Source organism: Nomascus leucogenys, chromosome 22a (assembly GCF_006542625.1).
Source record: "Nomascus leucogenys isolate Asia chromosome 22a, Asia_NLE_v1, whole genome shotgun sequence".
Lineage (NCBI taxonomy): Eukaryota > Metazoa > Chordata > Mammalia > Primates > Hylobatidae > Nomascus > Nomascus leucogenys.
The window spans coordinates 1,807,387-1,827,704 of record NC_044402.1 but is presented as its reverse complement, the minus strand read 5'-3'; the positions used below and the strand labels follow the sequence as shown (position 1 = coordinate 1,827,704).

The window sequence follows — 20,318 nt, the reverse complement described above, 5'->3', positions numbered from 1 at the left end:
TTCCGGGGCACAAGCTTTATGTTGGGGCAGGGGCGTGCTGTCGGGGAGTCTGGCCGTGGTCACACGTGGGCTGGGTGGGGATGGGATTGCGGCGGCTGGCCTCACCGCCTCTCTGCTGCCAGGTAGAGGACAGGGAAGGAGGGGGACTGTGGGCCACCCCCAAACCTTCAGCTGCTCAGAGTCCTGCTGGAGGGGCTTGTGAGGGTTTGGAGTGGGCTAAGGGAATGGGACTGGGGCCTTCCCAAAGCTCACTTAAGTACTCTGGAAGGATCTCTTATTTGGGAATCAGAAGAGCTGGCTTTTGCCTTAAGTAACAAAGAAAGTCTAGTTCTTCTCTTCCTTTGCCTGCTAGGAAGCTCACAGCAAATCTGCTACTTAGCTCTGGGCCGCGTGGGACTTTTCTTCTGTCTCTAATGGGAACGGATCATTCTTTTTGTTCCAACTTGACTGACTGTAGTTGCATGGTTTTGTTTTCGGCTTGTATTTTGTAGTTCCTGGGAGCCAAAGACAGTGTGGGCTACGTGTAAATAAACAAGAGTAAAAGTGGCCTGACTGGGCCTTGGTCGTGTCTGCCTCAGCCTGTTCATCTGGTCCATGGAAGCGGAGCTTGTGCTGTTGGGGGGAGTGGCTGTCAGCTGGGCTTTCCCTGGTTCCTGGTGGCAGCCAGGCTGGGTGTTCTGGCCTCTGGAAGTCCTGGCCCAGGAACGGGCAGCCCTCGTCAGCCTCTGAGCTCTGCACCCCCGCTGCTCCCTTCCTGCTGGGGTGAACGCTCTGCTTGATGAGACTTTCTCAGGGCAGGCTCTGGAGGCTGCCACCCCCACCATGGTGTGTCCTTGTCCTGCAGGGCCTCAGTTTCCCGCCTGTGAACAGAGTCCTTGGGCTGCGTCGTCACTGTTGCTTCTTTTGGCGCTCAGGGTCACTTATACTTCCAGTGTCACAGTCTCTGTTTTGTTCACGGGCGTGCCCGGGCCACAGCTGCCTCTCCAGGCTGGAGTCTTCTAGGCGGGCCCCGTGGGCTGGGGTGGCCTGAGGCCCTCCGCAGGGCTGCACTGTGCTCCGTGGAGACTCCCCAGTCCACCTGTCCCCGACCCCAGCAGCATCCCAGCCCTCGGCTGTAGGGCTGGGGAGGGGTGGGTGGCCCAGCCCGGTGCCCGGGGCTGCTGGCAATGTATAGTCCCACCTGGCCCAGCGCCAGGTAGCTCAGCTCAGCGTGCTGCACTGGGCCTGGGATGGAGGTGCTTGCGTCCCTCCTGCGCTGGCCTCTGACCCCATGTGATGGGTGTTGCCTGAGCTTTGGCCTCTGTTTCTGGTGGAGCGTGCCGCGTGCTGGCCCTTGCCTGGTGCCCTCAGGGAGCTCCTCCTAAATGTCCTGTCCCTGTTTTCCCTCCCCAGCTCATAGCTTCGGTTCACGGCTGTAGCCCAGCTCTGCCTCCAAAACCCTCACCCCTGCCGCCGACACGGCCTCCACAAAGCCCTCGTCCTCCAGCCGCTTGACCTGTGAGGGCTGCTCTGAGCAAGGCGGACAGGCCCCTCCTGCTTTCGTCCCTAGGGCCCCCCTACCCCACCCCCGCAAATTGGCCTTCACCAGGAAGAAGCGTCAGGCGACCTGGCTGCAAGCTTTATCTTCCACGCCTGGCTTTCCATCTTTCTCTCCTGAGGGTGGGGCTGGGGCCCCCCCATCAGCCCAGAGGCTCCCCAAGAGGGGCCAGCAGGGCAGTGGCAAGGGTGCGTCTCTGGGCCCTGGAGTCACCCAGGTCTGAGCTGGAACCCAGCTCTGCGACCTTGGTGGTGTGGCCCGAGGCAGGTGTCTCAGTCTCTCCGAGCCTCAGTCTATAAAGGGGTCACAGACTCATGGTAACCAGTGAACAGGGTGGTTGTTTTTGGGGGTAGGTGGCTCCTAGGGCTGTGCAGGGAGGCCTGGGGTGCCTGACAGGGGTGTGTCTGGGTGTTGGGATGGTGCCAGGGGCCCAGCCTGTCTGCTGGGTGATTGGGAGAAGGCTCGTCCTGGTCCTGCCCAGCTTCCTGGCTGCGTTTGGTGTTGTGGGAGGGGCTGTAGCTTGTGGGGCATGGGGTCCCTGCCCTCTGTAGATGCCCCAGAGGCCTGTGAGGAGAGGGCCCTGAGGCGGAGGCCGGGAGGTCTGAACTCATCCCTGTGCCTACCGTGTGGTGTGAAGAGCATGGAGGGCTCGGGCCTGAGGAGCCGGGCAGCGGGGATGTGGGGGTGGCAACCACCACAGACCCTCTGTGCCCGCTGCTGCCCCACGTTGTGGGGAAGAAGTGGGGGCAGCCACAGAGCCAGGCTCTTCCTGGCTTCTCCTTCACCGCTATGTTTCCATAAGCAAAGTGCTGTGACCGTGGGGAGGGCCCTGGGAAGGTGCAGTCCCGGCATCCGGACGGCTCCTGGGGCGGCAGTGTTTGATCTCAGAGTTAAACCCAGGAGACGGGGTGAGGGTCTCCAAGGGGTGGGCATGTGAAAAGCCCTGAGATGGGCCTGGCTGGAGCTCATGTGGAGAGCGTCATGGGGCAGGCCAGGTGACAGGAGGCGGGCGCTCTGGGGGCTGTGTTTGGAGTGGAGCTGTGCTCCAGCCCTGGGATCCTGGGCACTCTTGGCAGCCTCGTAGGAGGGGCTGGTGGTGTGGACAGTCCTGTGGCCCCTCACATGCACAGCTTTCTGGGTTTCTGCCCAGGGATGCCTGGGGTCACTGGGAGGCAGGGGCCTGATTTGAAACCGAGTCCACGGGGCCCCTTGCTTCGCCCGGTGACTGCAGCCTGCACGGAGTTGGATTGAGTGCGCAGGTGACTCTCAGGCCCCTGCAGTGCAGTGAGCACGCCTCTGAGCGTTGGGGGTCCTGATGAGCCTGCCCCTCTGCCACCCCACCTCGCCGGGGCCATCCTTGCCTGTCTGGCCTTTAACCACCCATAGCCCCAGATCCCAGTCATGGCATGCGGTGGAAGACAGGGGAGGCCATTGAGGGGATGAAGGTCTCAATGAGCTTGTCTGTGCCCCAAGCTGCCCAGCTGGGCTGGCGCCTGGCACAGGCCCTTGGGGATGGCGTGCCGGCCAGTGCTGGGTGGACTGGGCCGTGTCCCCGCTCCCTCCCCTCCCAGCAGAGGAGGAAGGGGGTGGGAGGCCTTCAGAGCTGCAGACCCATAGGATGGGAATGGTCCCTGGAGCCCTGGCTGGCAGACCAGGGAGGGTCTGGGCCTTTAGAGAGGTGCCCAGCTGGGCAGGAGGGGCACCAGGGCAGCCAGGTGTGGCCAGCCAGTTTCCAGACTGGAGCACTGAGCCCGCTCCTTACCCCCCGCCCTGATGGGCTGCACCAGACGTGGAAATGTCCTGGACAGCAGGACCTGCGCGGGCTGCCGCCTGGCCGGGGGTCCCTTCCTGGACCTGTTGTCAGCTCCGGAAACAGCGGCTGCTCGGGGTTGCAGCCCAGCACGCTTTGTTTGGGAAGGAAAAGGAGGGCAAGATCTGGAGGTCACGGCCCGTGGGGTCCTTACAAGGGCTGCCCACACATGCATGCCTCACTGCGTGGGTCGGGGAGGGGCTTCGGGGCCTAGTTGCCCTCCCAGCGGCCCTGCCAGTGGGTGCCAGAGCTCCTTTGTGGAGACGGGTGATGGGGACTCAGGGAGGGCCCCGTATGGCTGAGGTCCGGGGGTCTGATGGCGTGGCGTCTCTGAACTGGGAGCAGGACCCCCGTCGCTGTCCCACAGTGGCCTTGCCTGGCGGGGAGGTTTGGTCAGCTGTTCTTTCCCGTGGGCAGTGGCTTGGCTGGCTGGAGCGGGGAGACTTCTCTCCTGCAGTGACGGGGAGCAGGGAGTCCCCGGTAAAGTTCCCCAGGCCTCACACGCAGGAGAAAATGGAAGGATTACTTAAAGCACGTCGGAGACCCCAGAAACAAAATAAAGAACAAAGTCATGATTTATAAGTAGGGGGGAGACTCCCTAAAACCCAGGCGCACGATGGGTGGGCTGTGCTTGATGCTAAATTGAATCAAATGAAGAAAAACATTTTCCAAATGCAAGTAAAGTATCTGTGTAATTAGACCATAAAGAGAAAATTGAAAGTCATATTTCGCAGTGGAGTAATTACTGTCTTCCTCAAGGCACCAGGCTGTGGAGGCCTGGGTGACAGGTGGGCCTGCTGGCTGCGGCTTTGAGGAGTTCAGATTCCAGAAATTGGGGCAGTAACCCATTGGGGGCTTGGGCCAGAGGACCCCGTCAGCTGCCGGGATGGCTGGGAGAGGAGGCCTGGTCCCCACCGCCCAGCCTAGTGCAGAGGTTGGAAGGTGCAGGAAGTGGCCACAGAGCAGGATTTGTTGTTGTTGGCGGCGGGGGCTGTGCGCGGCGGGGAGGGGGAGGGGCAGGGCTGCAGGGCTGGGCGGCCTTTGTCTCTCTGAGGGCTGCATCTGGGGTCTGCTGTGCGGGAGCAGTCAGTGGTGTGGGAGACCCTTGCCTTCGCCTTCTGGGGCCCAAGTTGCCCATCCCTGGGAGCCACCCGTGCCAGCAGCGGCCTCCCCGAGCCCTTCCCTGGAGCCCTGAGTGCTGGCCCCGCGTGCTGAGCGGGGCGCCGAGTTCTCCTCCTGTCTTAGCTGGACAGTGTGCTGGGCCCCGGGCTGGTCCCGCAAATAGGAGGTCTCGGGTCCCCCTGGGCTGGGCTGTGTGGCTCTGAGTGGCCCCGGCAAGCAGCACTGTGGTTCTGTTTCTACCCGAGCAGTCTGTGCCCTGGCCCCTATGCTGTGCCAGCCTGACGCGGCCTGGCTGGTGTGAGGGCTCAGTGGTGGGGGTGATGGCGCCTGGTCCCATTCAGCGTCTTGCTGTGTTGCCCTAGGCTGGTCTCCCGTGTGACTACGGTTGCAGAGATGGCCCCTGCCCTGTGCCTTGAATTCCTGGGGCCTTGGGTGGGCCTCTCAGTGCCCCTCATGGAGCCTGCTGGGTCAGGGTTGGGTGGTGAGAGTCCCTGAGAGGAGGGCCTGGTGGCCCGTCCTGGGGAGGGGTGCGTGGCCCACTCGTGGGCTTTCGCCGTGGGGCCCGGCCTCCAGGATGTTGGCTGGCACCTGGGCTGCTGGGGGAAGGTACCCTGGCCCAGATTCCTGGGCCGCCTCTGTTGCTGAGCAGGTGACCAGCAGCCTTGGCTTGTCCCCAGTGGGGGCTTCAGCTTGATGGGCCCCCCCTCCAGCGCTGGCCCCCAGACACCTGGGACTTGGATGCCCGGAGCTCCGAGGCCTGGATAGGGCTGGGGCCTCCCTGGCAGCTGCTGTCTGAATTCCTGATGGCAAAGCTGGGTGGGGGCTTGGGCGGGGGCCGCTCTGGCTTCCTGTCCCCTCTTCCCTGTTGCCCCTCTGCCTGGCCAGCCCGGGGTGGGCGGTGCGTTCTCAGGTCGATCAGGGCTTCCTCCCTCCTCTGCCCTCTGCTCTCCTTCCTGCCTCCTGCTGTGCAGCCCTGGAGGGAAGGGCAGGGTGGGCTTCCCAAGGCCTGAGGTCGCTGGACGCTCTGGCCTGGCCGGAGGCTCTAGAACAGGGAGCTGGGGGCTGGGCTGGGGGCCGGGCTGCCTGTCAGGTTGGGTTAATGGCTCCAGCAGGCGGGGACTTCCTTCCCCTTCACACGGGCCACCAGGGCAGCCTCCCGCTGAGTGGAAAATAAGTATAATCTGAGCCTGACTGGAAAACAGGCCCTGTCTGCCCTCAGCCTGTGGCTGGAGACTGAGGCCAGGAGCCAGCCGGTTCTGGGTTCCACGTGTAGACCTGTGTGCCCACTGGCCGCATCAGCAGAGCTAAGCGGGGCTCCTGCAGCGTCTGCTCTGGTAGGGCCCTCCCCTCCTCTTCCCCCTCCCTGTCCTCATCCCCCTCCCCCTCCTCATCCCCCTCCCCTCCCCCCTCCCCCTCCTCATCCCCCTCCTCATCCCCCTCCCCTCCTCCTCTCTGCAGGGCTCCTTGTGGCTGACCTCAGCGAATCCCCGAAGCAGCAGGAGGGAGGGGCTTTGGCTAATGGGGACCAGACGCGCCAGGCACTTCAGAGGCTCTGCAGGCCCCGGGCTGGAGGAAATCCAGGCCCCCGGAGTGGCCCATAAATCAGGCAGCTGGGCCTGGTGGGGGTCGCCCTTTCATGTGACCTGGTCTGCCTGGGACTATGGGGAGTTCGAGGTGGTCCTGGGGGAACATGATTGCCGCGCATGCTTGGCTGGCACCGGCCACCCTGGACCACAACTGTTAGCACTGTGAGCCTCCAGGGCGTCTGTGGACAAGGCCGGCTCAAGGAATGTGGGTGGGGTGAATGAGACACCCGCTCCCCAGGATGATGGGCCTCAGCTTCCTCATCCGAGAAATGGGCACGTTTGAGAAGGCCGCCGTGCCTTTCGTGGCCAACAGGGTGGCTATATTGGAGTCTGGTCTTGCCTGGAATCCCTTGGGGCAATGTGGCCAGCCATTGAGCCAGGGACTGCCTGGGGCTAGGTGGGTGGGGAGGCCCAGGTTTTGGGTGGTGGGGAAGTTGGGGGCTGGTGGAGGACCCCTGTCGGGTGGTGTTCGGAAAGCCCTGGGTGGTCACAGCCACAGCAGGGCTGGGCTGGTGCTGTCCTGAGGGCTGCCCAGGCTGGGTGCCCTATAGCTGAGACACCCCTTCGGGAGGGGGTGCAGATGCAGAGGGCCTGGCCCCCTCCCCAGAGAGCAGGACAGATACTGGTCGTGGCTCTGGCCCTGACTGTTGCAGAGCGGTCCCAGGGAGGGGCAAGGCCAGAGCCTGATGGGGTGGCGAGGGACACGGGTGGGCCCTAGGGAGGAGTGAGCCTCTTGGTCCGTTCTCTCCCAGTGAGCTTTGCTCTGTGGCTTGTCTCCTTGTTGCTCCTCCCCCTCCTTTTGGAAGATGTCACTGCCTCCAGGAAGCCTTCCCCGACTCTGAGGCTGGGTGAGGAGCATCCTCCTCTGGGTTCTCCTGGCTCTTGTTTTTAGCCGTTTCTAGAACTCAGTCTCATGGCCAGAGAAACCTGTGTGTCCCCCCAGTTCAGGGAAGGGGGCAGTCACCAAACAGCGTGCAGCACAGCGTACAGCTCAGGCCCTGGGGGGAGTTGGTGGAGTGCGCGGCGGGGGGCAGGGCCCTGGGCTGTACCCCATCCTCCGCCCTTGCGCCCCTGCGGTGAGCTCATGTGCCCTCTAGGAGTGTCTCGCGGCGGCCTGGGCTTCTGTTGACACCTTTACAGCAGCACTGATTTGATTTTCCACCTGCCCCACCGGGGCTGGAGACCTGAAGAGGAAGGGAGAGGGTCTCCTGCCCCCGGCTCCGCGTTGAGTGAGTGTGGGTGAGGGAGGCCCTCGTGACTCTGAAGAGACATTGCTTTTAAGGCACCCTGCTTCTCGCCAGTCTCCTGTGTGTCCCCTGCCAGGCGGCCTTAGCTGACAGTGGTCCGGTTGTCCGGGAGCCGCAAACCTGCCTTGTTACCCACAGGCCGGGGCGGTTAATGATGGCTGGGGAAGGTGAGCAGTTAACAAGGACATTGCGAGCCTCACGATGAAGCCCGATAATTATTTTCCTGCTGGGCTCGTGTGGATGAAACTGTTTGGGCTTATTAATCTGTAACGGATGGTGCGGTGGCCAGGCGGGAGCTCGCGGCGTCATGGAGGGTGAGAGTTGCTGGTGGGCTCTGGGTGCCGGCTCTCCCTCCCCAGGCACTGACCCTGCCTTTGTCCCTTGCTGTCTTCAGGATCCTTGCCTCTCTGCCCTGCTTCTCGACAAGCTCCCAGCACCTGGGGCCCTGCCAGCCTGTCGCCCAGAGGCCGAGCGCCGCTGTGACGTCTGTGCCACACACCTGCAGCAGCTCACACGGGAGGCCATGCACCTGCTGCAGGCCCCTGCCAGCCACGAGGACCTCGACGCCCCCCATGGAGGCCCCAGCCTCACACCCGCCAGCACCACAACCACCTCAAGGGACACACCAGGACCAGCGGGTCCTGCAGGGAGGCAGCCAGGCCGAGCCGGGCCAGACAGGACCAAGGGGCTGGCCTGGCCCCCCGGGCCCAGTGTCCAGGTGTCTGTAGCACCTGCAGGTCTTGGAGGGGCGCTGAGCACGGTCACCATCCAGGCCCAGCAGTGCCTGGAGGGCATGTGGAGTGTCTCGCGGGTCAACAGCTTCCTCCCGCCGGCGTGCCTGGTGAGTGTCTTGCTCAGCGGATGGGGCTGCTGGCCTCCTCGTCAGAACTGGGCTTCCTTCGGGGATCTCTGTCCACGCTGAGTGCCCTGCAGTAAGGCTTCCCTGAAGGGAGGGGACTGCGGGCATGGGGGTTCCCCAGACACTCCTGGGGCCCCACATCAGATGCACCCTTGATGGTGCACAGCAGCTGTTCTCAGGTCCCTGCCTGACTCAGGGAATACTTTCTTTGGGAGCATGTGCTCCTCCCTGTCTGTCTTTTGAGACTGGGGCTGAGGGCCCACCAGTGCCCAGCACAGGACTTTGCAATGCACAGTGCACCATATGTAGATCGGGGCTCACCAGGCAGATGGAGTAGGAGGACCCTTGCGGCAGAGCGAGGGCCCGTGTGGAGTCCTGGGGTGCGAGGCATCCATGGACGTCGGGTGGGGGACCGGCAGTTGCAATTGCTGGAGACGCCTCCCTGCATCGCCCGCCCCTGTGGCACCCCGGGGGCAGAGGGATGTGTGGGCCCCCCTGCATCGCCCGCCCCTGTGGCACCCCGGGGGCAGAGGGATGTGTGGGCCTCCTTGCATCGCCCACCCCTGTGGCACCCCGGGGGCAGAGGGATGTGTGGGTGGCTGTGAAGAGCTGTTTCTGCCTGGTACACTGTCTAGTCACCACACAGCGACCAGCACAAGCTCACCCTTCTCCCTTGGTCTCCAGGCCTGGTGGTGTTTCCAGGGGCAGACAGAGGTGCAGAGACCCCATAGTCTCTGGGGCAACATTGGCCACTGATCCTGAGGCCAGGCAGACCCTGCCCTTGCCTTCTGGGCTTTCGGCCTCCCTGTGACTGGTGAGGTAACCTGTCTGGACATCAAGATCCTGCCCCAGCTGGGGGCTGGCCTTGGCACTAGCTGCCCTGGCAGTGGCTGCTGGGCTGGTCCTTCTGAGGCTGCTGGGCTGCCCTAGGGGTCGAGGTGCATAGAGGCTCATGGGAGGAACTTCTGGACACCCCCTGGGTCCCAGCTGGTGTGATGATTCCCCTGTGGCCTCGGCACCCACACCCTTCCACCTATGAGCTCTGTGGTGAGGCCAAGAAGAGGGAGCCCCACCCTTGCCATGAGGTGCCTCCTGGCCCCAGAGCTGAACCCCACCCTTGCCATGAGGTACCTCCTGGCCCCAGAGCTGGGCATCCTGGGAGGGGTGGGCGGGGATGGTGCTGGGGGCTGCAGCAGGTGAGCTGGGCAGCATCCTGGGGGTCTCATTGAGCTGAGCCTGTGTGGAAGCGTCAGGGGCTGGGCCTGAAACCCAGGATGGTGGGCACAGGCGCCTCCGTCTCTTGCTCTTGTCTCCCTGGGCCACTCGGCCTCACTGCACCCTGCCTGTGGCTGAGGGTCCCAGCGGGTGGGGGTGGAGAAGATCGCAGGCCCCTTGCTGGGCAGCCCTGCTGGTGGATGGCACACCATGAACGGCAGGCATTTAGGCACCCTCTCCCAGCGTTATGTGCACATTGATCGTGGCCAGGGTGGGTGGGAATGGATTTATAATTAGACAACAGTCCAGGCGATCAATAGGGAGATTATTAGAACCATAAATAGAACTTTAGGATTCAGATGAGGTAATTTCCCCTGAACCAGGGCATCGATCATTAGCGTGGCCCTGGAATGTTAATGGTGCCTGTTAGACTCTAGAGTTAAATACTCGTGGAGAGACGCGCTGCAAATCTCCACCACAGTCAACCACCCCTGGGTCGAGTGAGATTGTTCCAAGGTGAACACTGATCTGGGGCCAGCCGGTGGGACGGGGGTGCTGCAGCCCCCTCTGTTACATGATGTGGAGAGGAGGGGCAGGGCCCAGCTGTGGCACTTTGGCCTCCGCCGAGGCTTGGCAGGGGATGCTGAACGTGGCTCGATCTGGCCAGAAGGCTGGTCCTTGGAGGGGTGGTGGGTGGCCCAGGGCTCCCAGGGCCCCCTGCAGCCACACGTGGGGCCTGGAACATCCCACATCTTGAGCATCCAGAGACTCCTGGGCTACGGAGCCGCCTGGCAGGGCTGGCCAGCGGTTCTTTCCGGAATGTTGGGTCGGGGCAGCGCTGCCATTGCAGAGGGCAGAAGCTGCCCACGGAGCCTTGCCCTGTGCCTGTGCCACACCCCTCCTGCCCTGAGAGCTCTGGACAGTGGTCATGGGGGCCACCCCAGTGCCCTGCCTGCACCACCAGAGGCTGCCATGGTCTGGGACATGCTGCGAACCGTGACCCATTTCACGCTATGAACTGAGCTGCGAGACCCAGGCTCTGGCCTTCAGAGCCCACAGTGGGTTGCAAGTGGCACTGTGGACCTCCACAGAGGGGCGGCCCGGTGGGCAGTGCGGGGTGCTGGAGGTGTCGGCGGTGGCCCTGAGGAGCTGGGGTGCCTCCGTACGTGGAGGTTGGGTGGCACCAGCTTGGAGGCTCCTGCCACCTCTGTGCTGGGCTGCAGGGGCTGTGGAGGGTGTCCCGTGGTCCTCACGGCTGAGATGGGCTAGGCAGGGGCAGATCTTTGAACTCAGGGCTGTCCAGGCCCTAGGGCCCTTTGAGTGACGAGGCTGGAGCTTCGCGTGGGTGGGTGAGTCCGCCCCATGGGGCTCTGTAGGGTGGCGCACATCCACGCTGGCGGCTGAGAGTTCGGCTGTGAGCCTCCCTGGCTGCCCCTCAGCCCCTCCTCCTCCCTTTCTCCCCGACTTCTCAGCACAAAATAGCACCCAGTGAGGCGTTTATCTGGGGGGCTGCTGTCTTTCACGGGCCAGAACCTTACAGATGCTTTTGGGCCTGGAGGGCTCCTAAGAAGAGGGTTAGCTTGGCATTTCCTAAACTGTGCTCCACGGAACCCTGGTGTTCCCCGAGGTCGCAGGTGCTCTCTGCTGGCCGCCCGGTGCCTGCTGTGGTTAGGAAGCTCCCCGTGGGGTGGGTCCCGCGCAGCTATGCTTGGGGCCCTTGGCTCTGCGCCCCTCGGCCTCACGCTGCCCTCTCTCCTGCCTTTCCTTCCGTTGCTGCTGTGGCGCCTCCATCACATGTTCTGTTTGGCCGCCCGCCCCCCCTCTCTTCTGCCCCCGTGTTGTGGTCTTCCCTCTCGCCGTCCTCCCCCGCCCCCGGCTCTCGCTTTGCCAGACGGCTTCTTTTGGCATGCCCGGGCTCTGCTTCCGGCAGGAATTGGCAGTGGCCGTCCCGGCGGATGGGGCGGTGTCCTGGCAGCGCGTGGGACGGTGGAGCCGAGGCGCGTGCCGGACTCCTGAGACAGGTCAGTGTGGGGAGGCCCAGCTGGCCGCAGGCCTTCACCGTTGCTGGGCGGGGCCGGAACCTTCTGGCCGGAGGTGGAGAGGCTGGCCTGAGATGGGGGAGGGCTCGGGCCCTGTGGGAAGAGGGTGGAGGGGCCGGGTGGGCTGTGGTGTAGCAGCTCTGTCCCTGTTGTGGCCCCTCCAGCCTCAGTGCCCCTGTCCAGTGGGGGAGGCAGGGTGTCCTGGTGCCTCACTGGACACTGTGATTGGGCCTGGCCCAGGATGCCAAATGTGGCCCCACGGTGGTGCCATCGCGACGAGCCACCTGTGGGTGCCGCGCTGGCTGGGGGTGGTACGGCCCAGGCCCCCAGGAGAACTGGCCCTGGGTGCTGACTGCCACGCCCAGGGGTGCTCAACCAGACCCGGCTCTGCTCTGGGGGCTCAGGAGCTGTTGTTAACATGTAACTTTAAAGATAACTGTTTCCTGTCTGCTCAGCAAAGGAGTTTAGGCCTTTGATAGGGAGCACATACATTAAGTGATAAAATAGAATTCACATTTGAGGGGAGGGAGTGGCTTGGAGAAGGAGAGGGCTGGCGGGGCTCGGTTCAGAGGGATGCACGGGAGTTCCTGGCCTGCAGGCTGGTGGTAGGGTGTGGTGTGCTGGCGCAATGTCCAGTGAGCTGTTCCAGGTCCCAGGTTCGCCCTTTTCTGCTACTGGGCAGTCCTTCTGGAAGCCCCGGAGGAGTGGCTGGTGCCCAGGGCCCAGGGGGCACCCAGCTTCCATCCAGCCTAAGTCCTGGGGCTCCCTGTGAACTTCCTTTTGCAGACGTGGTTCTGTTCCAGGTCCCGGGAGGGGCCTGGAAGCTGGTGCCGGCCTTGGGTTGGGCAGGGTGAGCCCCTCCGTGGTGGTGAGGAGGGAGACTGTCTGGGACGGCAGGGCCTCCGTCTGGAGTGTCCCTCCTGGGTCCCGGGGCGGCTTGTTCTGCTGATGTGCCGTGCCTGGCCTCTGGCCTGTGCCACTTGGGACACCCTGAGGATGCTGGGCCCTCCAGACCAGCCCACATCCCCTCAGCACGGGGATGCCGGTCCTCTGCTAGCCTCGGCACAAAGGACGCCTCGGGCAGTGGTTATTGATTGGACACTTGGGGCCGAATGACGCTTGGCACCTGGGTGACCGTGACCTGACCAGGCCACGGCGCCCAAGGGGGTCCTTGGAGAGCTTGGGGCAGTGGGCCCTTGGGGAAGGGGGCCGGGGCGAGGGGTGGCCAGGCTGAAGCAGGCTGCCTTCCCTGCCCTGCCTGGGGTTGCATCCTCCCATGCCGCCCAGGGCCAGGTTTGGCCTGAGGGTTCAGGGTCCCACGTGTCTGGGAATAGAACGTGCGGAGGTGGAGCTCACGTTTGCTGGGCTGTCCCGGGCGTTTAATTACGTTTGTGCTTCATTATGAGGCGGCCTCCCGTTCTGGGATTTATTTGAGCTAATGAGCTGGAAATGCCAGGGTAGTATTTCAGATGAGGGAGCACCATACATCACCATGTGTGGGGCAGTTAGTGTTTCTGCCAAATAGTTACTGTGGTTTCTTCTCTAATTATGCTGCTGGGTGCTCCCAGGCGGCTCAGGGGTGAGTGGGTGGGGGGTCTGTGTCCATCGGTCTTGACCAGTGTGGTCACTGCGGTTCTGGAGTTTGATGGGGAGAGGCGGAAAGTCTGGCTCCTGGGCCACCATCTGCCTCCCTCTCTGCCTCCAAGGAGTCCTGCTGGGGCAGACCACCCACACACCCCCAGCTGGGGATGTGACCTCAGGGCCCAGGCAGGCCTTCCCCACTGGCCTCTCTCCCAGCCCTGATTTCTGGGGCCTTCCTGGCTTCACAGGCTGGGCCCTGGGGGTGCAGAGCACCCAGGAATGTGCTGGGCTCTGGGGTGCCCAGGCCTGTCTCTCCCACTCTGGGTGCCGGGGGGCAGTGGTGTCTCTGCCCTTGGGTTCCTCATACGTGCTCTCTCCTTCCCTCCAGGCCGAGGCAGCGGTGGCGGCCGTGGCGGTGGCAGACACAGTCCGAGAAGGCCCCCCCGTGGCTGGCCCTGATGGCTTGTCGAAGGCCTGGGGCCGTGGTGGAGCCTGCACATCAGCCCTGGTCACCCCCACCCCGGGCTCGGTCGGGGGCTCCGCAGGCCCCTCAGCTGCAGCCTCCTTCTTCATAAGGTATGTCCTGGGGCTTCTTGGGCAGCCTCGTGGGCGGGGCCCCATGGCCCGGGCTCTGGGCCCCTGGGGACCTGCGGGCTGTTCCTGGGGGACCTCGGGCATGCTTGCTGCCGAGATGAGTGGATGGGGAGCTGCTCAGACCACAGCTGCTGAGCTGCTCGCAGCCTGCCGGCCTCTCGGGCCCCATGCCCAATGTTGGGGGGCATCTCACCCTCAGGGGAGCACTGCCAAGGAGGGGCTCTGCGGCCAGGACCCTGCCTGCGTTGGAGCCTGGTCCCTGCCTCTTCTGAGCTGTGCAATCTTGGGCAAATCAACTAACCTCTCTGTGCCTCGGTTTCCTCCCGTCAGTGGGGCTCTTCCTCATAGAGTCACTGTGACTGCAGCAAGAAAATGCCTGTGAGGCCCGGAGAATGTGGCCCGGAGTGGGGCAGCTCAGCTGTGGCCATCGGGGGCTGCCCGGGGCAGGCGTAGGCTGGGGCCACGGAGAGGGCAAGGCTGGCCTTCAGGCAGCACAAGGGGAGGGGCAGCAGGGCTTGAGCGGGTGCCCACGGTGCCAGCCGGGCTTGTGGTTGGCAGGTCCAGCTCCACCAGGAGCATCCCACATTGGGGGACCATATCTGACATCACTTCGTTCCTTTCCCAGGCCCCGAGCTCGGGGTGTCTGGTTTCTCTGCGCTGCCCCCCGCTGACCCCCGCCACTGCCGGAATGCCAAGCCTGAGGCCCTGCAGGCACCAGGTCCTCCACCGACTGGTGGTGTGGATGTGGTGGGCCAGGCAGAGGGAACAGGAGACCAGAGGTGGGGAGGGGGAGTTGGCATGGAGGGGCGTGGCGTGGGAGCCTCCACTGGGCCCTTCCCGGCAGGGCCTTTGGTCCTGGGACCCGTGGCAGAGCCTCCTCTCATCCTGCTGGTGTAAGGATGCGGATTACAGGATGTAATTGCCATAATGCCTGGTAATGGCAGGCCCAGCCGCGGGTCAGTGTCCCATTAGCAGCCCCACACGGGTGCTGATAAGCTTGAACATGCATCACACCCGGCGGCCAGAGACGAGGGCGTCTTATCAGCGCCGGCCCTGGGGACTGTGTGGTCTGATTGCAGAGTGACGGGGCATATGATTAGGGCATTGTCGCACGCCGTGTGCCGGGCTGAGGGCTGATGAGCGCATCACCGCGTTGGAGCACAGCCAGGCCGCGCACGTGACCAGTGTGGCCTCAGCGCCACCCCAATTAGGTGCCGAGAGCACGGCTGGCTGGGACCCTGGTGGGAGCAGATGGGGGTCTTGCCCAGCCTGCCCTGGAGTCCCCCGTGTGTGTGACAGCCCACCCCGTCACAGCCTGCCTAGTCCTGAATTGCCGGGCCTGTGCGGCTGGTCTGGGCACAGCCCTGTGGTCATGCTCCTTTGGGTCCTGTTTGGCAGGAGGATTTGAAACGTGGAGACTTCCAGAAAAGAAAGAACAGCTCCAGTGCTCAGCGCTCCCCCCGTCCCTGATGCTAAGCCCCCGGTGCCAAGGAGGGTTCCTGACACTGGGAAGTAAGGGTAGGGTGTCGGCCCCCAGGCTGGCGCGTTGGTGAGCTGGAGCCCAGCAGGGTGGCCGTGCCTGCCTTTTGTTTGGGAGCCGAGGCCGGTGCCGCTCCCCAGCCGCGCTGCCTGCTGACCTTGGGAAGTTACCATAGAAACCAGCGCATCGGGCTGGGGACCCAGAGGCGGATCTCCCGAGGCGGGGGTGCTGCCCGCTGCCATTACTTCCAGCCTGTTAGGCACCCTGGGTCTTAGCGGCTTCTGCGAGGCCACTGCAGGTGGCAGGTCGTGGGTCAGGTTGTGGCGGGGAACATCCTGGCAGGTGGGCCCTGTCGGTGGGTGCCTGACGTGGGCTAGGGTCAGTGGTGGGTGACCTCCTCTGTGGGGCTGCAGTACCCTGAACCCTCGGGGTGAGATCAGAGGGGGTGTCCACTCCTGGGTTTTGTGGGTGTGGGGCTGTGGCTGTGAGTGGGGACGAGTCCACCAGGAGACAGTGGAGCTTTAGCCCCCGCCCCGGGGTCTGGGGCACGTGCTGAGGGTACCTTCTGTGCTCCCATCTCTACCCTTGCAGAGGACCTGGGAGGGGGTGCCACTGACCCCAGCCCCTGTTCTGCCCTTGGGAAGTTTCCAGTCTGGAGGGACCGAGGGGCACCTCTGTGGGGGCAGCCTTAGATGGCAGCACGGGACCCGTGCAGCAGCCAGGGCAGAGTGGCCTCTCAGGGAGCAGGCTTTGAGGGTTGAGTAGGAGTCTGGCAGGCAGCATTGCCAAGTGGAGACAGAATGGGGTGGAGGTCAGGAGTTTGGATTTTTGAATCCTGTGGGCCTGGGTAGTCTCAGCTCTGCTGCTGCCCATAAGCACCCCCTACCCTGGCTAGGGCACCAGCCTCAGGCCGCCCCCTGATCCTTCCAGTGGCCTCTGGGCTCCTCATCTCCACACACGGGGAAGCTGGGATGTGGAGTGATCCCATGGGTGCCCGGGTGCTGGGGTTTCGTTAATGCTAACGGGGGCATAGATAGGGCAGGGGCTGAGCCCTGTGCCCTCGCCCCCTGGGTGGGGCCTGGGGGAGCTGCAGGGACTGAGGCAGCGCAGCTGTGACAGAGCTTGGCGTGCTGGCCCAGCAAGTGTTCGGAAAGGTGGGGCGCGTGGGCCGGGTGGCTCCCGGGGTTAGGAGTTCCCCAAAGGCTCTGGCAACTCTGGTGACAGTCTGAGGCCCCGCTGGTTTATACCGACGCTGGAAGCCTCTGCAGTGCCTCCTCTGAGGTACTTCACCATCGCACTCTCACCTGCTCGCTGCCATGCTAGTATGGGGGTCCCCTCCAAGACCCCAAATCAAATGTCTTCAAAAAAACTGCTAAGGGAGGTTGCTTCCCTTGGGTGGGGGGCATCTCATGTCACTCGCAGGTACCCAGGCCCCCCACTCCTCACCCCACTGTGGCCTCAGCAGAGCCCCCCTGTGTCTGCCTGGGTGCCCAGGCCCATGGATGGTCAAGCTGGTACCCAGCAGAAGTGCAGCACTTGGCGGGGGGGGGGGGGTGCATTGCCCCGAGTCTTAGCTGGGGACCCGCATGGAAGGCACTGTCTGGAGAGGTGTCCCCACCTGTCTTCTGGCCCGTGGGTGAAAATCCAGGACACAGGAAGTGCAGGCCACTGCAAGGCTGGGAGTTGGAGGGGCTGATGCCTCAGTCCCTGGTCTCAGGCCCCAGCTGCCTCCAGCTGCCTCCAGCTGGGGTCCAGGGTCCCCTTCGCAGGTCTGCAGGACCCAGCTGGGGTCCCCCGATGCCTGCCCTGGTTCCTTGGTGGGGGAGGTCCGGCAGGTGGCAGGTGCCCCTGGGGTGAGGTGGGGGTAGGGAGGGTGGGGCTCCATCCACCAGCCTCACACGGCCCAGTGTGGAAGCTCTGGGTTGGCCATAACCGATTCCTGCGCGAGACAGAGCAGGCTCGCGTGTCTCCCTGGGGTAATTAAGGCCCTCGTCATCAAGGCCAACTGCCTGTGAAATTACCCTCTTGTTTGGAGGAGGTGATTTTTCTCTGTAAAAAGGAAAATATTTCCCTTTCTGTTGACATGAATCGACGGCCGGGGCCAATGAGCCCAGGCAAGGCTGTGGGATTGCAGCAAGACACCTGGTGGCTCTGGGGGCCGTTCAGGTGCCCGCTCTCTCGTTCATCCTCGCTCACGCATGTTCTGAGCTTCTTCTGTGAGCATCTGCCCCCAGACCCCCTGCTGGCATGGACATAGCTGTGTAAACTGGTGTCTCACGGCAGGGGGTAGTTGCTATAGAAGCAGGAGGCGCAGGAGGCGAAGGGGCTGGGGACACCCATCTCAGGGCATCAGGGCAGGCTTCCTGGAGGAGGTGTCCTGTGAGGATGGGGGCTGTTTATGCAGGTGAAGTTCCTGCTTTTCTGAGTCTTCCCTTCAAAGTCAAACCCCTCAGACTTGCCCACTGAGGGCCGCCGCTCCCTGGCAGTGTTGGGTGTGGGCAGTGTCTGCCGTAGCCTGGGGGAGACAACCCCCACTGCTCAGAAAGTAAGTTCGTGCCTCCACAGGGCCGAGGGCCATCAAGGGCTGTTGAACCCAAGCGTGGTAGCCAGGTGGGGGCTGCTGTGTCTGACGGGCGTTTCCATGGGGGCCTGAATTTCATCAAAGGAGAAAGTGCCCGTTCTGGGGCCTCGTTAATGCAGTGACAGGCCTTTGAGTCATGCCAGTGAGGTAAGCCCGTAAAAGCAGGCACCTGGAGGGCCCGGCGGGCTGGGGTGCAGCCTGTTGGCGATGGGCCCCAGGAGGAGGAGGCGCCTCAAGTTAGGTCAGATGGTGGGGTGGAGATGTGGGGCAAACAACCTTCCAGACTTCCAGGGCTAGTGGAACCATAGAGGACGCCGGGTCCCAGCCTTTGTCTGGGCGGCCTGGGCCCTGGGTGTGTCCGCTGTGGCCCAGGCACACCTGAGGTCTGTGCTGCAGACGCTGGCTCCTGGGAGGGTCACTGGAGGGCAGAGCCCTTGTGTCCTTTTGTGTGGCCGACAGGGCAAAGCGCCAGCCTGGTTTTGGCCTCTGCAGACCTAAGGCTCCAGCCTCAGTCTCCCTCTGGCGTCTCCAAGTGCCGCTCCAGTCTCCGGTGCTCGCCCAGCCTCCGTGTCCGCTGGAAGCTTGGGGGTGTGGGTGCTGATGCCCTACTGCCCACAGCCTCAGGTCGGAGCTGGTACCCTGACCCTGCCCAGCCTAGGGAGGGGTTGCAGGGGAGGGTCCAGGAGCTGGCTTTGGGTGGGCGTGACCTCACCCCATCCACTTGAGGCCGAGCCAACACCCTCCAGCGAGGGCCTGTGCTGGGCGTCCCCCTACATCCATTTCCAGAGGAGGAAAGGGGTCCAGGGAGGCTCCCTGTCCCTTATAGGGGCCACCGTGGGGACTGTCCTCAGCCCCGCCTGTCCAGGTAGGCTGGGGGGCTTCCCACCTGCACCTGCAGGGCCCTGCCCTTCCCCGCTCCCGCCCCGAGAAACCTGGGGTCCCAGCCCTGGAGCAGCGTCAGGCAGCAGGGTGGGGCAGCATGTCCCAGTCCTGCCTGCTAGATGAGGATGTTTTCCAAAGCAGGGCCGCAGCTTCTTCCCTTGTGGGCAGCTGGTGGGAAGCTGAGGTGTAACCCAAGGTCGTGGGGTGCGGGGTCTGGAATAGGAGGCTGAGGCTGGGGTGGTGGGTTGGCAGGAAGAACCCCAAGAGCAGACACTGGTGAAATCCAAGCCTCGTCCCACCTGTGCCCCGAAATGGGCAGATGCAGCCCTGCCTGCCTGCCTCTGGCCTCGCCCAGGCCCCTACCCAGTCTCCCTGCCCCCAATGGGGGCTCACTTTGAGGTTTGGGTTGTGACTCTGCCCTCTGCACTTCCCAGTGTTCCCCTCTGCCCGGGCTTCTTGCCCTGTGGACAGACGCACAGACACACAGACAGCGTGGGCGACTGTGTCGGCCTCCATCCTGTCCCTGATCTGCTGTGTGAGTGATTTTTGGGCGAGGAGGGCACAAGGGCCTCTTCGTTGCAGGGCAGTTGCGAGGTTTATAGAGACGAGGCTTAGGCACGGTATTGGGTAAATGCTGGCGATGCCGGGTGAGGTCCAGGGGTCTCAGGCACACAGGCCTGGGCCCCAGGATGCAGGTGCCATTGCCTCCCCTTGCGGGCCTCCCTGCCGCGGTGGGCCCCACCCTGTGTGGCTCAGCTGCCAAAGGGCGTGAACCCAGGACCCCAGTGATGCCGGAACCCCGAGCATGCGCGGCACGGGGCGGCCATGGGCCCCAACCCCTGCTCTGACTCACACCTGCATCCTGGGGCCCAGGCCCGTGTGCCTGAGACCCCTGGACCTCACCCGGCATCGCCAGCATTTTACCCAATACCTTGCCAGCTGTGGGCAAGGAACCCAAGTCCCCGAGGCAACGGGTGGGCTTCCTACACCTGGAAATCCCGGGGCTTCTCCTGGGTAGCCCTGGGCTTGGTTCTTGGGATTCTTCCTCCTGGCAACCCCCGCTGCACGTCTTGCCTGGGTGGCTGCAGGCACCGCCCGCCACTGCCCTATTAAGGACTCCACCCTGCGTCGTAGATTACTTTTATTTTCCACGATGACACCTCACTAGGAGGAAAGCCGTCCCTGGGGTCTCTTAAAAGACAGCTCCTATTCGAGATGAAAGACGTGAAGCAAAACGCCAGCGCTGCAGCCGCCGCAGTGGGGCAGCGAGAGGCTGGGGGCTCTGGGATGCGGGTCCTTCCACATTGGGGTCAGTTTTAGGGAGTCAAGATAGACTCGAGAGGCGAGGGCTGTGGGGGGCGTGGGGCACGTTAGGGGACACAGGAGCCCAGGGTGGGTCGGGAGATTGCCGGTGGGCAGTGTTCACCACCCTTCGCCCGGTGGCATCCTGGCCTCTGGCCCGCGTGGGAGCGCCTCCTGTTGGGAGGTGGTGACACCCAGTGTGTGTGTTGGTTCACCCCTGTGGCATCCTGGTGTCCCTGTGCTGGTGGGTCCACAAGCCGGGGTAGGGGCTCTGGGTGCCTGCAGCAGAAAATGTGCTGGGAGGGTGTGGGGCCCTGCAGGGGTGGGGTGGGTGGGCCACAGAGAAGCCACCCCAGGGGATGAGTAGGTGTGGCCCAGTGATCTGACCTGGGGACACATCCCCAGCAGCGGGGTTAGCACAGCCAGGGCTCAGAGGCACGGCGGGCCTGTACTCTGTGTGTGCGTGTTTGCGTGTGTATGTGT

At 63.7% G+C, this 20,318-nt stretch overlaps 1 protein-coding gene across 2 annotated transcripts in view; it reads left to right on the top strand.

Moving 5' to 3' along the window:
• The window catches only part of KIF26A (kinesin family member 26A), a 41,894-nt gene that overhangs the window by 5,513 nt on the left and 16,063 nt on the right, over window positions 1-20,318 (top strand). Inside the window, exons 1-3 of one of the 2 annotated variants that reach the window (XM_030803621.1) lie at window positions 8,120-8,143; window positions 11,268-11,397; window positions 13,385-13,572. In XM_030803621.1, the coding sequence (XP_030659481.1) occupies window positions 11,332-11,397; window positions 13,385-13,572 (254 nt within the window). In that variant the 5' untranslated portion in view covers window positions 8,120-8,143; window positions 11,268-11,331. Of the gene's footprint in view, window positions 1-7,696; window positions 8,144-11,267; window positions 11,398-13,384; window positions 13,573-20,318 lie in introns of those variants that run through there. The other variant, XM_030803619.1, reaches the window with a different exon arrangement.